Source organism: Vulpes lagopus, chromosome 17 (assembly GCF_018345385.1).
Source record: "Vulpes lagopus strain Blue_001 chromosome 17, ASM1834538v1, whole genome shotgun sequence".
Taxonomy (NCBI): Eukaryota; Metazoa; Chordata; class Mammalia; order Carnivora; family Canidae; genus Vulpes; species Vulpes lagopus.
In genome coordinates, this window is record NC_054840.1 from 42,811,590 (window position 1) to 42,837,859 (window position 26,270).

A 26,270-nucleotide genomic window follows, 5' to 3' on the forward strand; every position below is an offset into this window, starting at 1 on the left:
TTGCTTGGACATCGTTTTGAGCCCCAACCGCTTTCTGAGTACATTCATATGTTTACTGACCAGCTCCAGAATTTTCCTTTGTCTGCTTTGTCTGTGCCCTGCCATGCCCCAAGACCCACAGGGCTATTTGGTAGATTCTATGTAGGAAGGAATGATTTCCTCAGTCATTGTGTTTTGAAACTGGTTATTGAAAGAAAACTTAGATTCATTTAGAATAAATTTAATTAGTTGAAAACAAGATTGAAAGTGACAGAAGGGCCAAGGAGAGGAAGCCATGCTAATTAAATACATGTTTGCATGAAGTTACTAAATAGTTTAACATATCAGAGGAATAGAAAATTGTTGAAAGATCTCTGCTTTCCGAGTTAATTTTTCTCAAGCAGATCATGCAATTTAAAATTACGTAAGGAAGGGATCCCTGGGTGGCGCAGCGGTTTGGCGCCTGCCTTTGGCCCAGGGCGCGATCCTGGAGACCCGGGATCGAATCCCACGTCAGGCTCCCGGTGCATGGAGCCTGCTTCTCCCTCTGCCTGTGTCTCTGCCTCTCTCTCTCTCTCTCTGTATGACTATCATAAATAAATTTAAAAAAATTTAAAAAAAAATAAAATTACATAAGGAAGAAAGAAAAAGTAGTTTGTCTTTTTCAGTTAGGCAAATCATGAAGCTTTCTGGAAGTTAACTTACAAAGGCTCTCCCAGCAGTGGCGGTGGCGGTGCGCACGTTCGCCTGCTCGTTCCAGGTGTTGAGCGGTGCTTGTTTCTCCCTTTCTGGAGCACGGCAGTTACACTTTCCTTTTTGCAGGAAATGAGCACGTATTCAAAGGTGATCTCACTAACAAGTAACTTTAAAGATGCTGGGTCAAGGTGATGTTGGTTCAGTGCTAGCTCGGGAATTCTTAAGAATCTCACCTGGAAGAGGGTTGGTGGTCACATGCTGTGGCTGTTCCCAGGCCCTCTGATTGGACTCTTGTCATCATTGGCAGTCACAGTGCAGAGCCCATTCCCTCCGCCTGGCCTCCCAGCGAGGGCCTGTCTCTGTCCCCGCCCCCTCAATTCCCTGAGCGGGACAGTCCCTGGTGAGGGGCAGGTCAGCTCTCTGAGTCCTCCAGCTCCCCGACCCGTCCTGTGCTAAGTCCTCTACAGGCTGATCCCCAACTTTCAAGCCTTTCATTTTGGCCTTCTCAGCTGCACTTTTGCTGATGACTCCTGTGTCTGCATTGTCTAAGATGATTACTCATTCCTCCTTTGCTATTTTACCCCTACCTCTATGCCTCCAGGGACGTATGTGATAACTGCAGACATATTCCTGTGTTTCTTTTTTAGCTTTCAATCTGAAATAATTGTAGGCTTGTGGGAAGTTGGGCAAAAAAGAAATGGACAAGGAGGTGCATGCCCCCTTCTCCCAGCCTCCCCCAGTGTCACGCCTTGTCTAACAGCAGTTCACTAGGAAGGCACTGAGGTGACTTTGCTATGCCCCGTGGAGCTTGTGCCGGTGTTGCAGGTGTGCACTCATGTGGTTAGCTCTGTGCGCTGCTACCATGTGCAGATTCATGTAACTACCACCATTTTCGACATGCAGAATCCTACAGAATTGGTATACCTCCTGTTCATGCCCAACCTCGACTGCATCTCTCACCCCTGGCAACCAGCATAACCAAAAATGTTATATAACAAGATCAAATATCATATAAGCTTTTTACTCCACAGTAATTCCCTTGAGATCCATCAGTAGTTCTTTCCTCTTAGTTACTGAGTAGTGTTTCATGGTATGGATATGTCATGTGTTAACTATTGGCAGTTTTGGTTATTTTCGGTCTTTGGCTATTACATTAAAGGACAGCTTGGTTATTTTCAGTCTTTGGCTATTACAGAAGGAGACACCAGACCATCATGCACAGGTTTACACGTGGCCTGAAGTTTTCATTTCTCTGGGGTAAATGCCCGAAGAGTGTCACTGCTGGGCCCTCTGATAAGCTCATGTTGTTCCAAAAGAGCAAAAAACTGTTTTTCAGAATGGCATGTACATCCCCATTAACAATGGGGGAGTGAGCTCTAGCTTTGTAACTTCTCAAAAGTCCAGGATCGCTTTGATACATTTATCAGTGGGAAAGGTTAAGCCCCAATGCATAGTATCTTAGGATGTTTACTTTAAATGATGAAATCTCAATAATTTATGCCTAATATTCAGTTCCCTAGTAGCTCTCTCCTTCCATTCTTAAGCATTTGATCCCTTTGATTTACTAATCTGATGTAGATACAAATGAGCAATTAAGCAGCCCCAGGCCAGAGAAAACAAGGGAAGCTAAGGGCTTAGGACCATTTACTGTGTCATCAGCCCTTGGCTGACTGAACGTTACATTTGGCTTTGGGCATTCGATTGCCATCAACAGGTTTAGCACTTTGTCTTCATATATTCTGTGGTGGTGGTGTGCCCAAGATCGTGAATCCGAGAAACCGCCAAGGAGCCGACACCCATGCAAACACACGAGGGTTTATTTACAAGCTCGAGCCTGGGTCCAAGTGCACCCGACACCGCGGAGCAGGGACTTGGACCCCGAGACTAAGGCGTAGCAGCTTTATAGGGGCCAGTGGCCCATAGGATAGGCAGAAAGTTGCCCAGTCATGCTGGTCCGCTGAGCCGGATCTCCGGTTAGGGTGTGCCCTGGTCCTGACTAGGGTGGGGCAGTGCCCTAAGTAATAAGCAGGTCAGCACAAGGCGGGTGCAGCCCAAAATAGAGTCAGACCTGCTCTGCTTGTCCAGGAGTAGGGGATTTTGTTAAATTTCCTGGGTCCCACAGTGTCTGGTATTAAAAAAAAGAGGGGGGGGGACCCCTGGGTGGCTCAGTGGTTTAGCATCTGCCTTCAGCCCAGGGCATGATCCTGGAGACCCGGGATTAAGTCCCACGTCAGGCTCCCTGTGTGGAGCCTGCTTCTCCCTCTGCCTGTGTCTCTGCCTCTTTGTTTCTCTCTGTGTCCCTCATGAATAAATAAATAAATAAATCGTAAAAAAAAAAAAGAGGTCATTTTCCCATAGGTAGAAGTATACATATATATTTTTAAAAAAACGTCTTGTCATTCAAGCTTTTTTTCTGTAAAAATATCATCTTTATTAAAATAACTCACAAAGTATATTAAAGTGTAACATCCCCTGAACTGGCTGAGTGATCTGAGACAAATTGCTTCGGAGAACCTTGGCTTTCGCAACTCCAGAATAGGAATACTAAAACTCTGGGGTGGGAGGAACAGCTGAGTAAAGCTCCAGATGTAGTAGCTTACCCTAGTGCCTGTCTTGTAGCAGCTGCCAGTACAGGGCATCCTTTTTGCCTCCTCACCCGTCTATAATTGTTGAACACAGGATGAGGCAGATTTAAATGTGAAATGCAAAGGTATAAATACCTAGGTATAATCTGATCTTTTCCTGGCTTATCTTTGCTTAACCAAAACTGTATGATCTACTCTGGTGCCCTCTGTCTGAAAAGCACCGTGCTCTGGTCGTGTTCTTTAGGATCAAAGGTTGAAATCCTTCTAGACTCAGAAGCTCCGTGTCTAGCCCCACTCTATCAGGACAGGGTCAGCTCTTTTATAAAGAATCTTTACTCATGGGTCATTCCATACTGACATGTGTTACTTTGTACGCATCACTACTTTTATTACCAGCCAGAGCTACAGAATAAGTGACCCCCCCCCCCACCAAATAAATACATATGAAACATTTTTATGGGATGCCTGGGTGGTTCAGTGGTTGGTTGAGCATCTGCCTTCAGCTCAGATCATGATCCTGGTGTCCTGGGATCGAATCCCACATCGGGCTCCCTGCAGGGAGCCTGTGTCTCTGCCTCTCTCTGTGTGTCTCATGAAAAAATAAATAAAATCTTTAAAAAAATAAAATATTTTTGTTAGCCTGTGGGGGACAGAGGGATGTTACTATCTAAAAGGAAGTCCCGTTTATCCAAATAATTTCATGTAAAACAAGTTTTTTATCTGTAGAGTAGTTTAAAACTGGTTTAAATTCATGAATTTTCTCTCTTAATATTGGTCCAATATTTTCAGGTAGAGAAAATTTTTATGTCAACAGAGAAATTAGGCGGTAGTGTGGAGGATTACAGGAAACTCTAACATACCTGACACATAATGGTTGCTTAGATGATTTTAAGTAAATGAATTAATAAGTAATGTATGATATTATTTTTATTTGTAATTCAGTATTACAGCAGGAATTGAAAATCTAAACTGCACCAGTTCTGAATTTTACAATTTCTTGTTGAAGTGTCAGCCCTTGATGGAGAGTTGGAAGTGTCTGCTTTAAGTTGTTTGTAGATTGGCCTCAATTAATGTAATAAAAAAGGAGGGAGGCACTTTAACAGAATGTCAAGCCAGTGCAATATGATAGGTCTTAAAATGCCCAGCTGAAAATGGATGTATATATGACCTGGTTTACTTATTAGACTGTTACTTAATAGAGCATTTTTAATATTCTTAATTTTTTATTTTGATACTTGGCTTCCTAAACTAAATGGGATAGATCTTCAGTTAATTGCGAAAAGTACATCATCCATATGCATTTCTAGCATGTATTGTTTGTTACTGATTATTGTTGTTATTGATTAAGTGGTACATTGATTGCCAGCAACATATGAGGGTTTTGTCAGGAAAGCTTAAAAGCTCTAGATAAGAAAAAGCTTTTTGTTTTGTTGTTTGTTTTCCTTTCTTTGAAGCCCAAAATTCAGAACCCCAAGATCAAGGAAGGGCTGGGCTTTCTGCCTGGCACTAGTGAAGTCAATGGATGCAAGTAGAAAGTAGACTTCATCCACTTTCACTTTGCTTTTTTGTTCACCTCAAGGAGGCTGCTTTTCAGACTGCCTTAGAAGAAGTGAAAGATCAAAATGAGTGAAGATTTTAGAAGAAAGGACTTATTTCTTCTAAGTGAGTTCAAGTCTCTATTGCAAGACAAATTAGACCCCTGGTGGTGAGAGAACTTGATGATTGGGTCTGTTGACCTTTATGGAAGTGTGACAGGAGAAAAGCCAGGAGGCTGGAGATCCAGAAGGCAGAGGTCACACAGCACTCAGGCAAGGTCAGCCCTAGGCAGAGTTCTAGAAGAGGCAGTTTATAAACCACCAGTAGAGAAAGATGTGAACAAGTCATAGCATGTTAATTTATTCTTTACTGGGGTTCTGGTTTGAAGACCAGCCCTGTCCTTACCCTACCATGCTGCTCCCCAAGTGGAAGGTACCAGCCAGAAAAGTGCTTCTGATAGTAAGGTATTACTCATCAGTTTGTTGAGTAAAGAAGTAGTTTCTAGTCCAGACCCATGGTTGGACCAGACTTGCTGCTAGTGGTGGCAATGGGAGATGGTAGGTCAGTCACCTCGGTTGGACCTGAGGCCTAGCAGATGGGTGGGTTTCATCCCTGGTGTCCCCTTCTGTAGGAGGGCAGCCTGTGCAGTAGTCATGTCTTTGAAGTGACTCTGCTAATGTAGCAGAACTCTTATGTCCCAATGTAACACCTGGAAACATTACTTATTGGAACGCTGGCACCCTGAAAACTCGTCTTTGTTGTGTGGAGAGCTGTTTATCTTGAAAATGGGCAGATTGCCACAAAGCAAGGGCAGACTTGATGCAGCAGAAATAATTGTGGTGACCTTAAAAGCCTTGCCAGTGAGACTGTCATCACTGAGGTTGTTAGTGGATGACCTCAGTGAGGCTGGGGTTGGTGTTTCCCCAATACATATCCGTCCCCATGTAGAAAGCCTGTGGGTGGGTGGATTGGCATGGGAGGCATGCTTATTAGAGTCTAGGCCAGGGTCTATAGAATACGTAGGATCCCAAAACATGTCAGCAGGAATAAGTCAAAACATCCATCACAGAAATTGCATTCATGGGTTTTAATATGAGCCTTTTGAATCAGAGACGCTCATCTAGGCAAGTTGTAGAGTAAGGGTCACATAGGTGGCCACAACACTTGTTAAAACAACAGCCATACACATGTTCATGAATAGAGTACACAGTAGTGTCCTGCCCCATGGCTGGATGAGAAAAAATCACGACTGGGAGGCAATCATCTTGCTGTGCACTGCTGGTTGGATCACACGTGGTGTTGCCTTTGCTCACCAGCCCCCACTTTCCAAGAGGGGAGTGTTCAGAGAAGAGTGAGCTGGTGTGGAAGGAGTTTCAGAATCTGCCACGCTGGTAGAGCCCAAGGAATGAAGTGTTATCTATCCTTGGGATCTGGAGGACCAATGCTCAAGAGACTTGTAGAGTGAAGGAGGAATTACATTTTGACTTGGGGGGGAAACAGTTGCTGTCAAAATGACGTGGGGGTGGAGGAGCTCTTCCCAAATTTGAAACCTCAGGGGAGAGTGTTTTATGCTTTGGCAATATTGGGGAATAAAAAGAAAAAAAATCTCTCATCTCAAAATCTGTTTTTCACAAAGTCGACTTCATGTAAGCACCTGAATGCTTGAAGTTCCCACTCTGACCGTGGCCTCTGTGTGGTCCCTCCACCCAGCCATCACCTATACCTCACCTTGTCCTTGATTGCCTACCCATGTGGCATTGCCTCCTGACTGGCGGCTACCCTGACACACTTCTGCTTGCTTCTCCTTCTGTCCGCTCTCTTACACATACTTGCAGACATATTATTTCATGATACTTTGATTTCTGTGCCCCCCCCTCCCAGGCCTTGTCCAGTACATCCTTCAGCAACTCCCTTTTGTCACATTAAGGCATATTTTATCACCCACCCCAGAATAACAAGTTCCTTCTCAAGCCCTTATTCCTTGCTGATCTGGGCACCAGGCATGTGCACCATTTCAGGCTGAAGGAGGTGCTGCACATGGCAGGAACAGTTCCCCTTTGAGCCGCACTGCTTGTAGCTGAAACTGAATCAGGATCTGTGTGCACAGTGGGTGCCCTCTGAAGTCCTGCCTGTAAGCTGCCACCAAACCTACCTATTCCTGCACCTGGCTTGCAGCTTCGCTGGGGGTTTGGCTTTTATGCATCCAGGGCTGGCCTGACCACTCGTTCATCCCCATTGGTACCCAAATGATTGTCCTTGTCATAAATAAGAGTAGGAAAGCAGACCCCAGTGGTAGTAGCTTCTGTTTATTTCTTTCACAGGCCTGTGGTCACTTCATTTGATTTTCAGACTGGCTTTGCCAGTGAGGGAAGATGTACAGACAAAATGATCCCATTTCATGGATGAGAAATCCGAGGGTAGAGAGTGCCAAGGATTTTCCCAAGGCCACATGCAAATAAGGGCCAAAATCTGAGGAGTTGTGCTTCTCCTTCAGATGGAGTGGGCTGGTGGACTGCACTGAGACTTCACATCTGAAAGAGGTTGCAGCTAAAACAATCCCCAGATCTCAGCATTCCCCCACCACCTGAGCTAACCATCCTACTACCTGCAGAATAGGGCTGGGAGCTCAGTCCTTCCTGGGATTCTTGCAGGCCAGCAAGTTCCTCTGGGAGCTCTCTGGCAAAGTCTCCCTTGCTGCAGTTTCCTCCTTTAGGCTCCACCCAGTACAGGGGGGAGGGGCCCAAGTGCAAGTTTGCCTGGGTCACACCCAGCCCGACTCTGCTGGATCCAGGACCAGAGCTCTCACATCTTTGTCACAGGACCTCTGTCCCTAGAAGCTCGTGTGTCTCCCAGCCTTCTCTGTGGATGGATCCTGGTCCGTGAACCAGGTCTGTATACAGCTGCATCCTGGTGGTGGGTTGGGTTCAAGCCCTCTTCCTTGGAGTGCTGCTGGCCATGGCTCAGAGGGCCTCTAAGGGGGGGCAGCATTGCCCAGCTCTGGCCATGGGCCACAGTTCTCCTAGTAAAATTCAAGGTGCTGAGAACCCAGATAAAGTTCAGCTCCTCTCCTGCTGTCGGCAGAGATGTATCTCTTTACTGTAAATTAACAGCATGGACAGAAGTTCAGGGTTTTGTCACGCTCAGGAAATTTATAGTAGAAACTTTCACAGGTATCTTAGAGACTTTTTCTCATTCTTTTATTCAGATATTTTAGGCATCATATAACTTAAAAGCTTAAAAATAGGCTTTATTGGAATCATACTGCATTATGCTGTATATCAGTTTGTCACCAACTGACATCAGAAATGACCTTTATCTGGGGATCCCTGGGTGGCTAAATGGTTTGGTGCCTGCCTTTGGCCCAGGGCATGATCCTGGAATCCCGGGATCAAGTCTCACGTCGGACTCCCTGCATAGAGCCTGCTTCTCCCTCTGCCTGTGTCTCTGACTCACTCTCTCTCTCTCTCTGTGTGTCTCTCATGAATAAATAAATAAAATCTTAAAAAAAAAAAAAAAGAAATGACCTTTATCTTAGAATCCTTTTTTTCTCCAAATAGAGAATATTTTCTGTAGAAGCAGAAGAAAAGAAAATCCAAAGGGGGCAAAGGATTTGGGGGCCTTTTGACATTATGGGTTTAAATATAACCTTGCTCCTTCTACCTCATTTACTGTTGTTCCCTCTTCAACTGCCTGGGCCCAAGATCCATGTCTGTGGTTTCCCTGGTACCCATGGCCCTTCTCTGGTTCCACGGCTGGCCGGGCTGGGCCAGCATGTCCCACTGTGGTTGCGTGTCCGAGTGTCCAAGATGTTGAGGAAAGGAAGAGGTTTGACCCACAGATCCTCATGGCACTTCCCCTGCAACGAAGGGGAAGTATTTCTATGGACTCCAGTGCACTAATTCTAGCACCTTTTCCTCATACTATTTTTAGATGTAAAAAGATTGAAACGGGGGATGGTGTTAAGTCTACCAGACTGAGTGACATATACATATTTTGAACAATAGGTAGGAACCTGGATATGTTTTGAAAAATATCTAGAGAAAGAAGACTTTTAAAACTTCGTGGTTCTTACTAGAAAATTTTTTTTCCAGAAGAACAAAAACTGGTAATAGTTACTTATTTCTTCACTCTGCATGTATCCTCCCATCCCGTTTACCCTTCCCAGCAGCTCCCTGAGATGTAGGCACTGTTACCAGGCCCATTTTATAGAGGAGGAGCTGGAGGCCCAGACTCTGCTAGGTACCTTGCCCAAGGCCATGGCCTAGGATGTTATGTTAGGATAGGGTGTCAAGCAATCTAGCTTCAGAGGCTACACTCTTAATTGTTACTCTGCATTACCTCTTAGGAGAAGTGTTTGAACTATCATTTGTGGCCCTGGCCATGAGGTTCTTTAGAAGCACTTACATATTGTGCCTCAGGCCACTTCCAAGCATTGGTTTTGGTCTCCTCCTCCTCACAGTGTCTAGAAGCAAGGCTCATTAACATGGTTTCATAACCTAATTATATATGTATTTTTTGCAGTGTTTGCCAGAGAAGAAGAGTTTTGTACCTTGTCATCCATCCTTCACAAGCAGAGTCGTGAGTTAGGCCTCACAGCTGAGTCCGGGAGGAGCACCAGATAGGCACCGCTTGGGTCCAATGTGGCATCTAGGGCACTGGTGCAAGAAGGATGCTGGGCCAGGGCTCCTGGAGAGGCCTAGGCAGCTGATGTCCCTGGGGAGGCCTGACCCGTCTGTGAGAACAAGGGTGGGAAGGAGGGTTGGGCCACCTGATCCTCTACCAGCTGTCTTCATTCATGTTGTTGTATTTTGCTGATATTGTAGTGTTTTTTCGAGTGAGCTTTGAAAAAAAAATGTGTTTCTGTTTTCTCCACAAATTTTAAAAAGAGATATTAGTCTCTACTAGTGTTAAGAGAATCTAGCTCTTAAAAGTGTAGTGCAACTAAAATTGGAGGCCCCCCATTGGCTCTCACTCTCCATGGGCCAGATTGTTCTCTGATGAGTCCCACACCCTCTTCCGTGATGCCAAGTCTACATTTGGGGTAGACTTGGCTCCTTTACCTTCTCATCAGTGCTGCTTCTGTTTAGATTACAGTGTAATAGAGCAGTCCTTTTTGGATGTACATTTGCTTGTACACCGAACGCCACTGAATGAGTGGTACCCTTTCTAAAGAACCAGTAGTATAATTAGTGCAGTGCCTCTCTATCCATTCCTTATGTGTGCTCCACTTTCCACCCATTCGTTAGCCACCTGTTTGTTAACCAGGACTGCCTCACAGGCAAGTGTACTTCAAAGGACACCCCCCTTCCTGGGTTCCCTTACACAGCAACGATGTAGGAGCAGCTTCACTGCAGTGTGTATGGTAAGGTGGAAGATAATAGTTGAGATTTTGAGAGAAAGGGACTGAAGTGGTTTTTTAAAGTTTTCTTTTACAATGGAGTCCGTGTAATTGAATGGGGTGACCTTTTCATAGTGTTTGTTTTCAGTCAGGTGTCCCGAGGGTGGGAAGGCTGCTGTGGCCTTGTGTGGTTGAGGGTTTTTTTTCCTCTACAGGGAGCAAGTGGGAGGAGGTTGATGAAACCATTTCAGCTGGAAAAGCCTACCTATTAGATAACATATCCTGAATGTTTTTGGATAAATATTTTGACTCAATAAAATGTCTTGGTAAAATTGTTTTTTGCTCACTGGCACATTCTTGGTTTCTTTTAGTGAATCTTGCCTCTTGAGTTAATTTGAGTGGGTCATTATGCTTTGGGAATTAAATTTGTACAGAGCACTGCTGATCACTCAGTGCTCTCCTGCGCTGTCTTCTGGCCCTCGTAGTGACTTCCTGAGGCCAGTATTGGTCTGAGGGTCCCTGCTGTAGCAAACCACGTCTCAGAGAAATTCAGTGATCTCTTAGGTCACAGAGCAGCGCTTTCTTTTTCTTTTTCTTTTTTTTAATTTATTTTTTAATAATAAATTTATTTTTTATTGGTGTTTAATTTGCCATACAGAATAATGCCCAGTACTCATCCCGTCAAGTGCCCCCCTCAGTGCCCATCACCCATTCACCTCCACCCCCTGCCCTCCTCCCCTTCCACCACCCCTAGTTCATTTCCCAGAGTTAGGAGTCTTTATGTTCTGTCTCCCTTTCTGATATTTCCTACCCATTTCTTCTCCCTTCCCTTCTATTCCCTTTCACTATTATTTATATTCCCCAAATGAATGAGACCATATAATGTTTGTGTTTCTCTGATTGACATATTTCACTCAGCATAATACCCTCCAGTTCCATCCACGTTGAAGCAAGTGGTGGGTATTTGTCATTTCTCATGGCTGAGTAATATTCCATTGTATACATAGACCACATCTTCTTTATCCATTCATCTTTCGATGGACACCGAGTCTTCTTCCACAGTTTGGCTATTGTGGACATGAGCAGCACTTTCTTAAAGCATCTCTTAAATCCACAGTAGTCCTGCTGTATAATATGACCTGTAGAACTTGGGAGGTTTTTCATAGGAAATATTGGAGCAGATTGGGAGATGCTAATGATCATGATGGTATTTACAAATGCAGCAGTGTTCATGAGAATTTAGAGAAAAGCAGACAACAAACCCAAAAGAGTATGTTCTTGATTATGGGCCCTTTATAGATTGTACAGAGCATTAGTCCATATTTATATGGTGATTCAAAGAATGGTACTTTTGATGTTGACCTACAGTATCAGTGCAAAGTGTGACTGGAGCTAGAGGGCGCTTCTCCGATACCGGCTTTGCCAATAGCTCGGCACCAGCAGTTGATTTTGTCCATGTCATGAAGGTGACTACATAACCTAGGCTACTTTTCCTTAATCTATAAGATCAAAGAGGTGAACCAGCCTACCTCTTAAACTCCTTTAAATTAAAATTCTGGAATTGGATGCAGTTTGGTAACTTAATACACAAAAATGGGTGGATAGTAAAAAAAAAAAAAAAAAAGTTAACAGGTGTTTTATTGAACATTTTTAGTAAAATCAACTCCTAGGGTCCCAGGTAGCTTAACTGAAAAATAAGTCCTTTGCCATCACTTTCCTTGTTTTTAAATTCACCTGCTCTATTTAAAATACTTACTGACCTGACAGGAGCCATCTGGATATTTTATTTCTAACTAAAGCTACGTTTAACAACAAAAGAATTCTTAGAAGGTTAGCTTGGGTTTGCCATCATTAGTAAGTAGGGAATTAACTAATTAAAACCATATAAAATAGATGGCACTCATCTGGAATGACTAAAATTAAAAAGACCGACCATATTAGGTATTGTTGAGGATGAAGAAGAATTAGAACTTTCAAAGGCTGCTTGCAGAAATGTGTCTGGTACAGCCCCTTGGGAAGAGCAGTTTGGTAATTTGTAAAAAAAATTTAAACATAGACCTGTCATGTGATCCAGCATTCTACACCGCTATTCATCATTAAAAAGTAAGGTGGGGGGTAACATAGGTACATGCGGAGACCGTGCACAGAAGTTCATAGGAGCAATGTTTGTAATGGCCAAAAAGTGGAAACAGCTCAGATGTCCTCACCAGGTGAGGGGCTAAACTGGGCCATATACATAGGCTGGAATCCTGTTTCACAGTAGAAAAGGTACCCACGGTAGTATGGATGGAGCTCAAAATAATTATGTTGGAGGAAAGAAAGACCAGAAATAGAGTTCATACTATATGGTTCCTTTTCTAGGCTTTTTCAAGAAAACTCCAGCTAATCTCTGGTGACAGCAGCTGGGTGGTTGCCTGGGGAGGGAAGGCAGAGGGGGAAGAGAGATTCCAGAGGGCACAGGGTGACAGAGCTGTTCCCTGTGGACAGCAGGGGTCCTTTCATGGGCTTGACCAGATGCTAAGAGCTTCGCAAACTGTATCCTGAAATTCGTGCAGTTTATTGCATGTCACTTATAGCTCAGTAAAGCAGTTTTCAAAGGAGATGAGCTCAGAAGCAAAAGACCCAATAAGCATTTGCTCTGGCAAGCATGGTCTCACCGTGGGAGCCACAGGGCCTGGCATGACTGGTCAGCACCCCGGGAGGAGGTGCTGGCTGTAGTGGGCGCTTAGAAGATAGTGTTGGGGGGTTGCTTCTCACATCCCCCAGGAAGCAGGAAGCATTTTCTCCTCACACAAACCACTTCCAAGCTGTGTGGTATAAGTGGCGGTCTCCTCCTGTCTACTGAGTGCCCCCCACAGGTGTGGAAGGTGGGGGAGGGACCATGGGCTCCTCTCGCCAGGCCTGGACTACCTCTTGCCACTGCTGTTCCAGATTGTCTTTACGTGGCCTCATCCCCTGACCCATTGTGAGTGGTGTACAGTGGTGTCGCAGGTGTCTTCAGCACGCACGCTCCTTCCACCTGTGTGGGTGAGCAGCAGCCGGGCCGGGCCGGGGTCCCAAACGCTGCTGCTGCCTGTGGATTCTTCGCCGCATCACATGCTGCCTCCTTTTCTGAGCGATATAAAGCAGCCACATCTGAGCAGCAGCTTAATAATTAATAATGGGTTGTAGTGCTCTTGCTAAAAATAAAATAAGACCGTCCATCTGCTAAACAAGAGTCAGAGGATGTGTAAAAGAATGCTTAACTTATGCTTAGCAGATGTGCCGTGGGCAGAAGGGGCCTTTCTTACCTCTCTTGCACCATGATTGAGCCTAGGAAGAGTCAGAAAGAGTGACTTCCCTTCCCTTCCCTCTTTTCTCTGTGGCCGTCCCCTTGGGCTCTCTTCTGTTTGTGCTGCCCCACGCTGGGGTTGTACACTGGTGCCTGTTCTGGGTGCTCCCCACTTCCCTCCCATCCCCAGGAGAGGCTGCTGCCAGTGGGCTTTGGGCTGGGCTCCCAGGCTGGCGGTGTGGGGTCTCAGTGTCCAACACCAGGCTTCCCGGGGGCAGGGGGCCCGACCTCACTGCACTCTGTCCTTCCCCAGCTGTGGACATGGCTGGAGGAGCTGCAGAAGGAGCTGCTGGATGATGTGTACGCCGAGTCGGTGGAGGCCGTGCAGGACCTCATCAAGCGCTTTGGCCAGCAGCAGCAGACGACCCTGCAAGTGACGGTCAACGTGATCAAGGAAGGGGAGGACCTCATACAGCAGCTGAGGTGGGCCCATCCCTGCCCTCCCGCCGGAGCGCAGATGCTTTGAAATCCTTCCAGGAATGTCCCCTTCCCCGGGCTCCCACTTTTGAACAATTAGCTGTGATTCTCTGTCCAACTAGGTAGAGAACAAATAACATTTCTGCATTCAAAGGAGAGTAACATTCCTTTCTCTTTTTTCCCCCACTATGACCGTCTTTTTGACTTGGTGATTTCCCTCATTACAGCACTGACTAATAAACTTTCCCAGAACTCAGCTTTTATTGCTTTCCTGTTAACACCTACCTAATAATTACTGAAATGTCTTTGCGAACTGGATTGATTTAAAGCTCCTCCGACTGCGTCCTTCAGGCCCTGACTGACCTGCCTCTCTAGAGGATGCTGGGCCTCGCTGTTCTCGGAGGGACAGGGAGGCTCGGGGAGGCCAGGCCTAGTGGGGAGCGTCACCTGTCCCTCAGGTGCTCCTCCATGCAGGAAGGCAGGAGGCCCTGCTGGGCCTGGAAGCAGATTCATTTTACAGATCACTGAGAGGACAGCTTTTGAATCATTACTGGTTATTTCACGTGATGCTCACTTTGCCCAGAGTCAGGCAAAAGTGACCTAATAAAGGCTGAATTGATCGCATTAGTTTAACTCCTTGTTGCCGATACGACTCTATCATTTGTAGCAAACAGATATCATATCGCCTATTCTGTTCTCTCTCCTCAAGGAGAAGGGTGGCTGAAGTTCCTTTCTGTAACAGGCTTTTTTGAGAGCGGGGGTGGGCGGTGGACGGTGCAGAGGAGTCTTCAGGGTGGCCTCAAACCTGGCAGCTCCCTCGGAGGAGGAAGCTTTGTGTACAGTGTTGTGTGGCGGGAGAGGCCACTGGTTCCATTTTCTGAGACCAGCAGCCCTGCTTCCTGTCAGCCTCCTGCCCCCTCAAGTCTACCTGGCCGGATCTGGTCTCTGACAATGGAAGACGTTCTCATGCCGCCGGTCCATCCCCCTCTGCCTTCCGCAGGGACTCAGCCATCTCCAGCAACAAGACCCCCCACAACAGCTCCATCAGTCACATCGAGACAGTGCTTCAGCAGCTGGACGAGGCCCAGGCCCAGATGGAGGAGCTCTTCCAGGAGCGCAAAATCAAGCTGGAGCTCTTCCTGCAGCTGCGCATATTCGAGAGGGATGCCATCGATGTGAGTGTCAGTCTCTCCTCTGCCCCCGCCTCTGTCCCGTGGGTTCCTGCCTCCTCTCCTGGCCCTGGTCAGGACAGTCAGAGGGAGGAAGGACAGTGCTTTGCCCTGGAGCTGGGGGGATTGTGCTGGAAGGCACACTGCACGGCAGATAGAGCCAAGCAGAGGTGCCACATACAAGTACAGCTGCCTCGCAGCGTAGCCCTCACTAGGTCCATGCAGCACTCCCCGACCTGTGAGGTGGTCTGTGGGGCAGAGGCACACCCTGGAGCCACTATCCTCTCTTCTTCCTTCTGTCTTTCCCCTCCCTGCCCCGCTGTCTGCCTTTCCCCCTCTGCAGCCCCCTCCCCAGACAGTGAGAATAAGCCTTGCCTATGCTGGTAGCTTTTTTGAGAGTATGAAATCCAGTTTTTTTCCTCCACTGAAGTGTGCTTCAATGATCTTTCATTCTTACCTAAAAATTACACCTTCAGTGTGAGGGTTTTTTTTCTTTTTCTTCAACAAAAGGGTGGTTCTTATTTTGTGCCAGGGAAGATCTTATTTTTGGACTTGATGAAGTACAAGCAGAAGTGAGTGTAATTGGATGATGCTGAACTTGTCTGTGGAACAGGATGAAAGGGACCAAAGCTCACTCCACCTGGTGGGGAGGCCAGTTTCCTGGTGCCTGTCCGTTTCATACAGCTGGTGGGGGGACAGAGTCCCTGTCCGGGTACCTGTGAGCCCACCCATTGGTCCTGTGCCAGCGGAGCAGAGTCTGTAGGCCATGCCCTCCCCAGGCTAGTGCCTCGAGGATGTGCAGGGCTGGCAGTCACTTCTCAGCTGAGGGGAGGACCCTCTGCCAGAAGTGGACCTTTGCTTCCTTCTTTTGGGCCTGTGTGTAGGCCCATGTCCAAGTGGTAGGCTCGATGTGTGGTACAGGGGCCAGGCCAGCCCTGTGCAAGACATTTCGTGGGGATCTTTGTGATCAGCCACCTGTCTGAACATCCATTGATGTTTTCATTTCCTTTCTTTAAAGAAAGGCCTTGGCTGTTTTCATTTTCATCATTGGTTCATGACAAGAAAGGAGTTAGATGCCATGCATGTTGTCTAGTAAAATCTGCTCTTGGTGTCTTGATGTTTAGAGCCATATGAAGCCATGTAGAGCAAGGCACACTGTACTCAGCTCATTGAGGAACTGCCTGAGTGTGGTTTGCTGGTTCCAGTGTGCACATCTTATGAACAGCACGCCTGTTTTCCTCTCTGACCTCTACTTCACATGAATTCTTTTATAAACTTAGCTTTTTGAGTAGTTTCAATTAGTAAATAGAGCAATCAGGCATTATTTCAAGTTTTTCATCAGAACATTTTGATACTTTAAAAAAATGTCTTAGCTTCATTTGTATTGCTGCTTCTTTAAAGGAAAAAAATTTAATTGTATTTCCATTTTCAGTAAACTAGTGTTTTAAAATGTAGCTCAGGAACTGGAAATACTCATTTTCCCCACACCAAAGCCACAAAATTCCAGGTGGCCTTAATAAAGCCAGTGTGCCAGGCCAGGGGTAAGTGCTTTCCTGAACTAAGGAAGTTAGACCTGCAGTTCAGTCACAGGCCAGCTAAAATGCAGTTTAAAAGCTTTTAAAAGGTCATAGCCCAGAACCTCTTTTCTCTGGAATAATCCTGAAACATGAAAACCTGAGCAGTTGGGGCTTCAGCTGGGATTTTATCCCTTATCTGGGAAAATTCTCCATTCAACTGCCCGTAGAGGCATGGAATTAACTTTATGGGAGAAACTTCTCTGTTCCCTGGCCAATTTTTTAAAATCCCTCATATTTCTTGTATTTTATAGCCTTTTCATCTCTCAAAAGTGGATCTAGGTTTTCTATGGCTTAGAATATTACAATTTCAGCCTCTTCATATTCCAGGTAAAACCTGCTCTATTGATCTGAAAACAACAAAATCATTACTGTAGCATCCTGTGACAGTTACTTATGGAACAGATACATATGTGTTTAGGAAGAGGAACTTACAGAATTTCTAAACATTCTGGGATATGTTTTAAAAATAATTGTTTCAGGGCAGCCCTGGTGGCGCAGCGGTTTAGTGCTGCCTGCAGCCCGGGGTGTGATCCTGGAGACCCGGGATCGAGTCCCATGTTGGGCTCCCTGCATGGAGCCTGCTTCTCTCTGTGTCTGTGTCTCTGCCTCTCTCTCTCTCTGTGTCTCTGTGAATAAATAAATAAAATCTTAAAAAACAAAAGTTTAAAAAAATAAAAATAAAAACCATTGTTTCAGAGTTACTTTTCCAAAGAATTCCCGTTCAAAAATGACTTCCACTTTCACGAACTTTGTTATTGCCACTGATTTCTTGTTTTCACTTGTGTGTGTAACATGCTGTGATAGTGAACCTGGAGCAGGATTTTTCCTGATGGTCCTTTGATCATGCCCATTGCCAGAGTTTCTTTCAGCTTGGCAAGTATTTTTGAATCCTACTGGTTCTAGAATGTTCATCTTTTATTATCCACTCTTGAGTGTAGTCTGAGCCTGACGGTGTCTCCAGGAGACATTATTTGTGAGTCTTTGTCTCATTAGTACACCTGACCCTCTCCTGCTTCAGTGCCAGAAATGAACGTTAGGAGAGAAAATGACCTTTAGGGTAGAGATAAAGATTAAAGCTATGGTAAGCTTTTTCTCTTTTCCTTTTTAAAAATATTTTCCCTCAGTGTGTTCTGTGTAATTTAACATTGTTTAAATTTATTAATTAGCCCAATTCACTAAGTTATTGTAAATACACACACTGTATGCAGACCCCAATAATGAAAGAATAAACCCGGAAGATTTGTGCCAGAGGAGTTTGGGGAAGCCTTCCGTTTTTATTACTTCTCATCTCCTGGTTGGGTTCTGTGTGAACTCTCACATTGTCAGATTTTCAGACTCAGGTAGTTATTGCTCATCTGCATAAAGTAAATCAGGACACATGGGAAAGGTTATTCTACTTAAGTGTAGAGAATACAGTGTTTTTTCACTAAAAGTGAAATACAGTGTTTTTTCACTAAAAGTGTTTTTCCTCCTTTCTGGATTTTGTTGTTTTTAACCTTAATTAAAAAAAAAAAAATATATATATATATATATATATATATAGATTACAGAAGTTTTCAAACTAGTGCCAAAGTAGCAAGGATGGTACAGTGAGAGTCCATATGCCTGTCTCCCGAATGTAGCAAGATTGTGCCTTCTCTCTGCCAATACCCCTTCTTTTGTTAATCGTTCTGCTGTAATATGTTAGAGTAGAGCTTTGCCAGCTTATCATTTCCCTCCTAAAGACTTCCTTATGCACGTCTACAAAATCAGGCCTTTCCCCTCGTAACCACAGTCTGCTACTCCTCGCCAACACTCAGCTGCTGCTGGAACCTCTGCAGCTGCCCTGGGCAGCAGAGGGTGCCCGTGGGCGCCGCTCACAGGGTGATATTGATAGTCTTTCCATCCAGGATGGTCTCTTCATCTACCCTTCTTTTCCTGCTGTGACTTTTTGGAATGACTACATCAGTGGAAGAAAACCAGGTCCCACATTCTGAATTCACTTAGTGATTTTCTGTTTTTATTTTCCTCATATTTCCGGTGAACTTGAAAGTTCAATGTAAAGACCTGATTAAGATTTGGGCTCCTAATTAAGTTTCTGTGCTAGATATTCCCCAGGGGCCACAGCTTCTCCTGTCAGAAGGCTGGTCCTGTCTGGTTCCACTTCTTTAGGGATCTGAGGTTGGCCTGTGGGATTAGGAGGTGGCAGTCTGACCCTCCCATTAAATCCCCTGTCCTTTCCATTAGAGTTTACTGCATGTCGATGATCATTCCCTGAAGAGTTATTTCACTAGAATTTCAAAACAAAATTAGAAAAAAAACTTTCTAATCTTATTATATGTACATTTAATAACTAGATTTATCTATAAAGGGGAACCTTCCATCGTTGTTCTAGGCTTAAATAATTGTCTCTTTTAATTACCAATTTCAAGGTAAAGGTTGTTTTCTTGTCAATATTTAATCAGAAGAGTTTTTCCATTTAATTTTAGTTTTTTAAGGTTCTTTTTTAAAAAAACATTATTAGGAATTAAGGTACTTTTATGTATTTTGTACATTTTATTCAATTGTGGTAGGTTTTTTGTGTCTAACTCTTCCTTCTTTGGCCTGTGGGAACCCCTCCAGCTGGGTTCCATGTCCTTCAGACACAGTCACATTAGTTCCTTCCTTCCTTACTTGGCACAGTGAAATGTCGCAGCAGGTATTTATTTTGTAAGTCTCTGCCCTAAGAAGATACTCTCCTCTATCAGATCATCTCAGACCTTGAGTCTTGGAACGATGAGCTTTCTCAGCAAATGAACGACTTTGACACAGAAGATCTCACAATAGCAGAACAGCGCCTCCAGCACCATGCAGACAAAGCTTTGACCATGAACAACTTGACCTTTGATGTCATCCACCAAGGGCAGGACCTCTTGCAGTATGTCAATGAAGTGCAGGCCTCTGGTAAGGAGTGCATTGCGTTCTACGTCAGCTGTGGGTCTTCAGGTCACACAGGAATTCATCCTGTCTGTGTGATGTTTGTGTGTGTGACAATTTGTTAGCTCATGTGACATAGGTGTTCTAGGTACCTGCTCTTCAAAAGAAACATTTTGCTGTTTGATTTTCACATACCATGATCACATTTAACAGTATGTAGTGTACTTAATCCTTAATATTCTTACATGTCATTTCACGTAGCATGAACTCTAATTGTATATCCATGAATGAAATGTAAATCTCAAAGGAAAGGAATTTTTCACATTTAAAATATTTTTCTTAGTTTATATTTTACCAGCAGATGTCACTGTAGGTCCAAAAATGTAGAAGGAAGTTGATAGTGTTTAAAACTTAGCAGCAAATTGCATACTACATTACTCCTGGTACACAAATCAAATTAAATGCTTCCTGAAGAGTACACTGGGCACAACGAATGTGCAGTAAAACAAGCCAAAGTTCACTCATTTATAAAGGCAAGGCACATGTTCACCAGTTATCACTGTAGAAATAGAGCGACAGGGGATGGGTTTGGTTTGATTAGCTATACATCATGTTTTGCTTTGGAACATATTAGATATATTCTTGGAGATCCCCTGGGCATGCTCAGAAGCACATGTAAACACTCTGCTGGCTACACCTGCCTTGAACTTGGCCTCCAAGGTAATGGCCTGGCCAAGCTGGCCAGATTATTCACAAAAGCACAGTGTGTGTCATGCGCGGCTGAAGAAACGGGTCAACATGCCAGTTGAACTCTGGGCTCTCCCTTCAATGTCCGCAGGTGTGGAGCTGCTTTGCGATAGAGATGTCGACATGGCCACTCGGGTCCAGGACCTCCTGGAGTTCCTTCATGAAAAGCAGCAGGAACTGGATTTAGCAGCAGAACAGCATCGGAAGCACTTGGAGCAGTGTGTGCAGCTTCGCCATCTGCAGGCTGAAGTGAAGCAGGTAAACAAGCTGCTGGATGTAGAGCCAGACCAAAGTGGCGCTCAATGGGTGACCTCTTGGTCATTTGGGATATAAGTGCTGGGGCAGATTGTCACTGTTCAGTACACAGCTGTTGTGATCTGTGATGTGACATGCATACCCCCAGTAGAGCCGTAGCTTGGTGTAAGGAGGGAGCCTGTGCCCAGACAGCTGTGTGTTTACTCTGTAGTGGAAAAGCCTTTAGGTGTATCACTTGACAGTAACATTCATTTGGCTTGTTTTGTTACTGGTGGTCTCTTGTTTGAAGCTTTGAGTACTTTGATTCTCAGGCTAAATAACTGATTTTTCTGCCAAATAGGCTGTTATCAGTCTGGATGGTGTCACAGGCTATAGAGGGTTGGGGTTTTCTTCAGCATGCTCTACTGCCCTCAGCATGGCAAAATAAAAATGGAATATTTGAAAGAGACTGCTTTCAGCTCATGGCCGGTGGAATTCCATGCATGTATATTCAGCATGTGCGTGACATTTTATATCATGAGCCACTCTTGATACCACCTCGATGCAAGGGAAGTATGGCTTTCTGGGATTCTGGTGGAAGTACAGAAGAACATGTGGTAGGTTGAGCAGAGGGATGAGGTACCTCTGTAGTGTGAATAAGATGTGGTGCATAAGTGGGTGGCAGTCACGTTGAAGCAGATATACTGTCCAATTGGAAACCTTTAAAGGGTACCTGTGAGCCTTGAATGTAATGAGATGAAGTATTATGACCTGCCTTTTACAGAGCAGTTGTTAACATATTCCTTCTTGCTAAAAACAAGACAATAGAATAGGAATTGCATTGCCTGTAAGAGTCCAGAAATGGTGCTCAGAAATTACTTTCTGTACGTTACACATCAGGATGTGGTAGGTTGCTGGTGTTTGCTCAGCAGCCATGTGATGGGTCTGACAGATAGGTGGGGAATGGGTGTCAGGTGGCTCTTATAGCCTCAGCTGCCCTCCACTTCCCAGGCAGCAGGAAGGGAAAAACATAACCAGGAAGAAGCAGTACTTATATCAGAAAAGACATGTATTCACACAGCCACCCCAAGGCTACGGTGTGGATCACAGTAGCTGGAGAGAGTGTCCTGACGGTAGTGAAGCTGTGACATGGGGCCATGAAGTGGTTTTAAGTGCCCCTCCACCCCCCTGCAAAATCGAGGTTTTCTGAGTAAAGGAGATAAGGAAAAGTAGGTAACCAGCAGTCTGTGCCATAAATAACTACCCACAATGACCTTCGACAACCTCTGTGGCTTCCACAGTTGCAGTGCTCTGTTTGTGTGTGGTGCTAAGAATCTCGGGATGTGACCCTGAGCGTTGGAGCACTGCTGAATCCATTCTTTGGTTAGCGTGCCATTTAACACTGACATTACACTGGAAAATACGGTGGGGAAATAAAATAGTTCCCTTACCAAGCAGTTTGCTAATTTTGCATATTCATTAAGACTAAAAGGAATGAAAAATACTTTTCTTGATTACCAGGGAATTATTTATGGCAATAGGTATTCTAATGGGCGATTCTTAATCTGTTTTGACCTGTGGACTAATAACAATCCTCTGGATTCCCTACCTTATCAGCACCTATTTGATGCTATAAGATAAGTGAATTAATTTTAAAGTGCAACACTTATGATCACATGCCATGTAAGGACATCAGGCTTTTGGCAGTGGGATCATAAGGAAACCAATGCTTCACAGATGATGGGAGCAGCTTGACAACCTTGCCCACATGGCTCGTGTCCCCCTGGCCCACAGTGGCCCCCTGGGGAGGGCCGATGCTTGGAGGTCCGTGTGTCATGTTTCAGGTGCTGGGCTGGATCCGCAATGGAGAGTCAATGCTGAATGCTGGACTCATCACGGCCAGCTCATTGCAGGAGGCTGAGCAGCTGCAGAGGGAGCACGAGCAGTTCCAGCACGCCATCGAGGTAGGGACACTGGCCCGCCTCCCACCTCAGGACATGTCTGCTAAGCCCCCTCATGTGTGACTGACCCTGAGCTGAGGGGGTTCAGCAGGACCCAAAGTGAGGACACTTATACATGTACAATTTATTTCAGGGGAAGAAACAGGCTGGTGACTGCAGTGAGGAGAGGGTGTGTATGTGCCAGTCTGGGGACCTCACAGTGCTGCCCCGGAGGCCAGGTGGCTCCTGCTGTCCTCCTGCCTTAAGGGCCCTGGCAGGATGTACCACCCACTGTCAGGAACACCTGGTGCCAGAGAATTTGAGTTGGAGTCTGGGCTCAGGGGTTTTATTTTTGTTTTCCTGGTCTTGTACACACATTTCTGGACAAAGCAGAGCACCATGGGCGGCTCAGCCAGACCAGGTGCAAATCACCAATAAACAGCACTCTCCACAGAACTTCCCCAGCCATGGTTAAAAGCCACGTTCCTCACCTTGGGTGGGGGTCAGTGCCAGGGTGGGACTTAAGCAGAATGGCTTGCGCCAGTTCCAAGTCCACTCAGATTCACTTTCACAGCATATGAATTAGTTATTCTTAGAATTTTTGTGGGGAGAGGGGAGTTAATTATGGTAGGTAGTCTTGGTACATTCAAGGGAAAAAGCATTTGATTACAGAAAACTTACTTCCTGCTGTAGTTACATACATAGGCGGAGAGGAAAGCCATGGAATCCTGTTACTTTATTCTCAAGATTGACATGTTTTCAACTATTTGGTGCCAACAAACACATATTAACACTTCTTCCTGAAGCCCAGACTCTGGGCTCTTGAAAATTGTACACTGTGCCTAGTGATTTCTTTTTTTTTTTTTTAAGATTTATTTATTTATGATAGACATAGAGAGAGAGAGGCAGAGACACAGGAGGAGGGAGAAGCAGGCTCCATGCACCAGGAGCCCGACGTGGGACTCGATCCCGGGTCTCCAGGATCGCGCCCTGGGCCAAAGGCAGGCGCTAATCCGCTGCGCCACCCAGGGATCCCCTGCCTAGTGATTTCTAATGATTAAATTGCTAATACACGTCAGTGTGTCTGGGTTAAGGACAGGGTTGATTATATTGTGGATAGTCTTTATGGGGTCATTTAGTGCCTTTTCAGGTGAAATGCAAAATTTTGCTATGGTTAAAAAAAAGAAGAAAAAAAAATCTGTGTATCTGTGTCCACAGAGACCCATGTACTCCCCTAACTGCTGTGATGTCTGGTGTTCTTCATGGAGAGAGCCAACCTGTCAGGCCCTTGTGGAATCTTCTAGTGAACATTCATGAGCAAGAATTCCCACTGGATTTCTGATGTTATTTTGATACTTTAATATGGCATGAACCTCCAGAGAACACAGTTGGCTCATTCTTAGCTTTTTTTTTTTTTTTTTTTAAGATTTTATTTATTTATTCATGAGAGATACAGAAAGAGGCAGAGGGAGAAGCAGGCTCCCTGTGGGGAGCCTGATGCAAGACTCGATCCCGGGACCCAGGGATCACACCCTGAGCTGAAGGCAGATGCTCAACCACTGAGTCATTCAGGCGTCCCTCATTCTTAGCTTTTAATTATGTTTCTCTCTCTCTCTCTTTTAAAGTCAATAGTGCTTGAAAACTTTTCAGTCAAGTCTAAACTTTAACATATAAGTGAAAAAGGCATTCACTGTAGCACCTTTTCCTACATGTGTTCATTTGCCTCTAGTGGTTATTACAAGGAGAATCAATAGGAAAAATAAACTTGGAACATTTCAACAGCTTTTTCAGAATATTGGCTATTAAGGTATTTCCCTGATATTTCTCAAGCTAAGAACCCCACAACTGAGACTCATTCTGGAATGCCTTAATGCATTGCATCCTTCATTAAGTAATTTAAATATAAACACAGTTCTTGCTAGGCATGAAAACTTTTTTTTTTTTTAACTGAACTGTCTGCTGTTTTTGTAGAAGTGTCCTAGTGAGTATTTTAAATGAAGTTGTTTCTATAAAAGCAAGTGGAGTGGAACAATGGCAGCCTTCCCAGTTTTCCAGTAAGCGCATGACACCCCTGTTCAATAAGCATTCCCTTCCCTTCTCTTGCTTAGAAAACACATCAAAGCGCCTTGCAGGTGCAGCAGAAGGCAGAAGCCATGCTGCAGGCCAATCACTATGACATGGACATGATCAGGGACTGCGCCGAGAAAGTGGCCTCTCACTGGCAGCAGCTCATGCTCAAGATGGAAGACCGCCTCAAGCTTGTGAATGCGTCTGTGGCCTTCTACAAAACCTCAGAGCAGGTGAGGGAGGGAGGTTCTGCTCCTTCCGCTCCTGGCCAACCTTTTACTTTGGACTCCCATTTTCTTGGACAACTCAGTCCTTAATTCTTCAGTCATTACTGAGCCAGTCAGTTCAATGTCAAGCAGAGAAAAGCATTCTAGAAGCAGAAGGATTATTGCTTACCTTAGGAACCAAAGAGTAATAGGTTGGAAAGTAGCTGAGAGGACTTCTGTTTTCCTCTCATTTAAATGTGTAGCCTGAACCACAACCAGAGAGAGACCGGCAATTCAGTTTGTATTGGGTTCTTGTTCTGAAAGACCTGCCTGAGTACGATGGAGCCCAGGGCTCTTTCTGATGCTCTTGGACCCCAGGCTAGCACTTTCATCCTCAGAGCATGACTGACCACTTTTCCACTCACAGGTCTGCAGTGTCCTTGAGAGCCTGGAGCAGGAGTACAAGAGAGAAGAGGACTGGTGTGGAGGAGCCGACAAACTGGGGCCCAACTCAGAGACGGACCATGTCACCCCAATGATCAGCAAGCATCTGGAGCAGAAAGAAGCATTCCTGAAGGTACGGAGCCGGCCCTTTGGGTGCTGGGGCCTCCCTGAACAGGGCACATGAAGAGGGTTCACCTGAAGATGGCTAGGTCTAGACTGTCAGAAAACCATAGATGTTGCAGTGTGCCAGGCATATGTAGCCACCTTGGCTTGCCAGGCTGGCCCCTCACACCTACAGCTCTTCCCTTGTGTGGAAAGGGAGTGTGGTGACATTGCATCAGTGCTGGGTTACTTGGTCAGACAAAGTCTTAAAATCTTTCACTTGTGATTTACATACACTCTCTAGTTTTCACAAAGAGCTAGAAACCTGTGTGAATAAATCATGGGTGGAAGTCATAACTCCAAATGATTCTGAGCAGAGAAAGAGATTGATTTGGTGAGACAAAAATGCCTATAGCTTAAAATAATCTTTTGGAAATTAAGCCTTTTTAGGTAGAAAGACTGAACCCAGTGCAGAGCAGACACAAAGCAGGACACTGCTTGTGGTTTCAGGATAGTTACTCACACTTGCTCCGGAAGTGTTTCCTGCAGAAGAAACTTAATCCCGTTTAGGCCAAGCTGGAAGTTTGAACTCTGAGAAGATTTAATGAGGAATTTCTCTAGCCGCCTCTGTTGTTTGTTTGTGTATGTATGTGTGTATATTCATATATAAATCACCCAGAAGGTCTACAAGTGCTCAAAATGTTTGGCAACATTTCCCTGTTTCTTTCACTCTTGAGAAAGATCTCCCAAGGCTCTGCCTTTTGCCACTCAGACCTGTTAAAAATAGGCATGGTGTTTGCTTTTCGTTGTCACTTTATTGAGTTTTGCATTGGCTTTCTGACCCCTCTGACACCGTTTCCTATTACATTTAATAATTTGTTTCCATTCTGAAGGTGATGTCTGTCCTGACAGTTACTGTTTAGTCAAGGAGTCTTGTGACTCTTTGAAAATTATATCTGGTAGCTTATCACATGACTTTCTTTTTAGCAAATCAGGGTGGGAAAACG

The 26,270-nt window shown here is 45.0% G+C and overlaps 1 protein-coding gene across 2 annotated transcripts in view; it reads left to right on the forward strand.

Annotated features, from left to right (window-relative positions):
• Nucleotides 1-26,270, forward strand: part of TRIO (trio Rho guanine nucleotide exchange factor) — a 356,231-nt gene that overhangs the window by 193,085 nt on the left and 136,876 nt on the right. For both annotated transcript variants that reach the window (XM_041731545.1, XM_041731546.1), the window contains exons 12-18: nt 13,719-13,888; nt 14,883-15,057; nt 19,355-19,550; nt 20,362-20,528; nt 22,349-22,468; nt 24,553-24,744; nt 25,145-25,294. In XM_041731545.1, the coding sequence (XP_041587479.1) occupies nt 13,719-13,888; nt 14,883-15,057; nt 19,355-19,550; nt 20,362-20,528; nt 22,349-22,468; nt 24,553-24,744; nt 25,145-25,294 (1,170 nt within the window). The remainder of the gene's footprint in view (nt 1-13,718; nt 13,889-14,882; nt 15,058-19,354; nt 19,551-20,361; nt 20,529-22,348; nt 22,469-24,552; nt 24,745-25,144; nt 25,295-26,270) is intronic.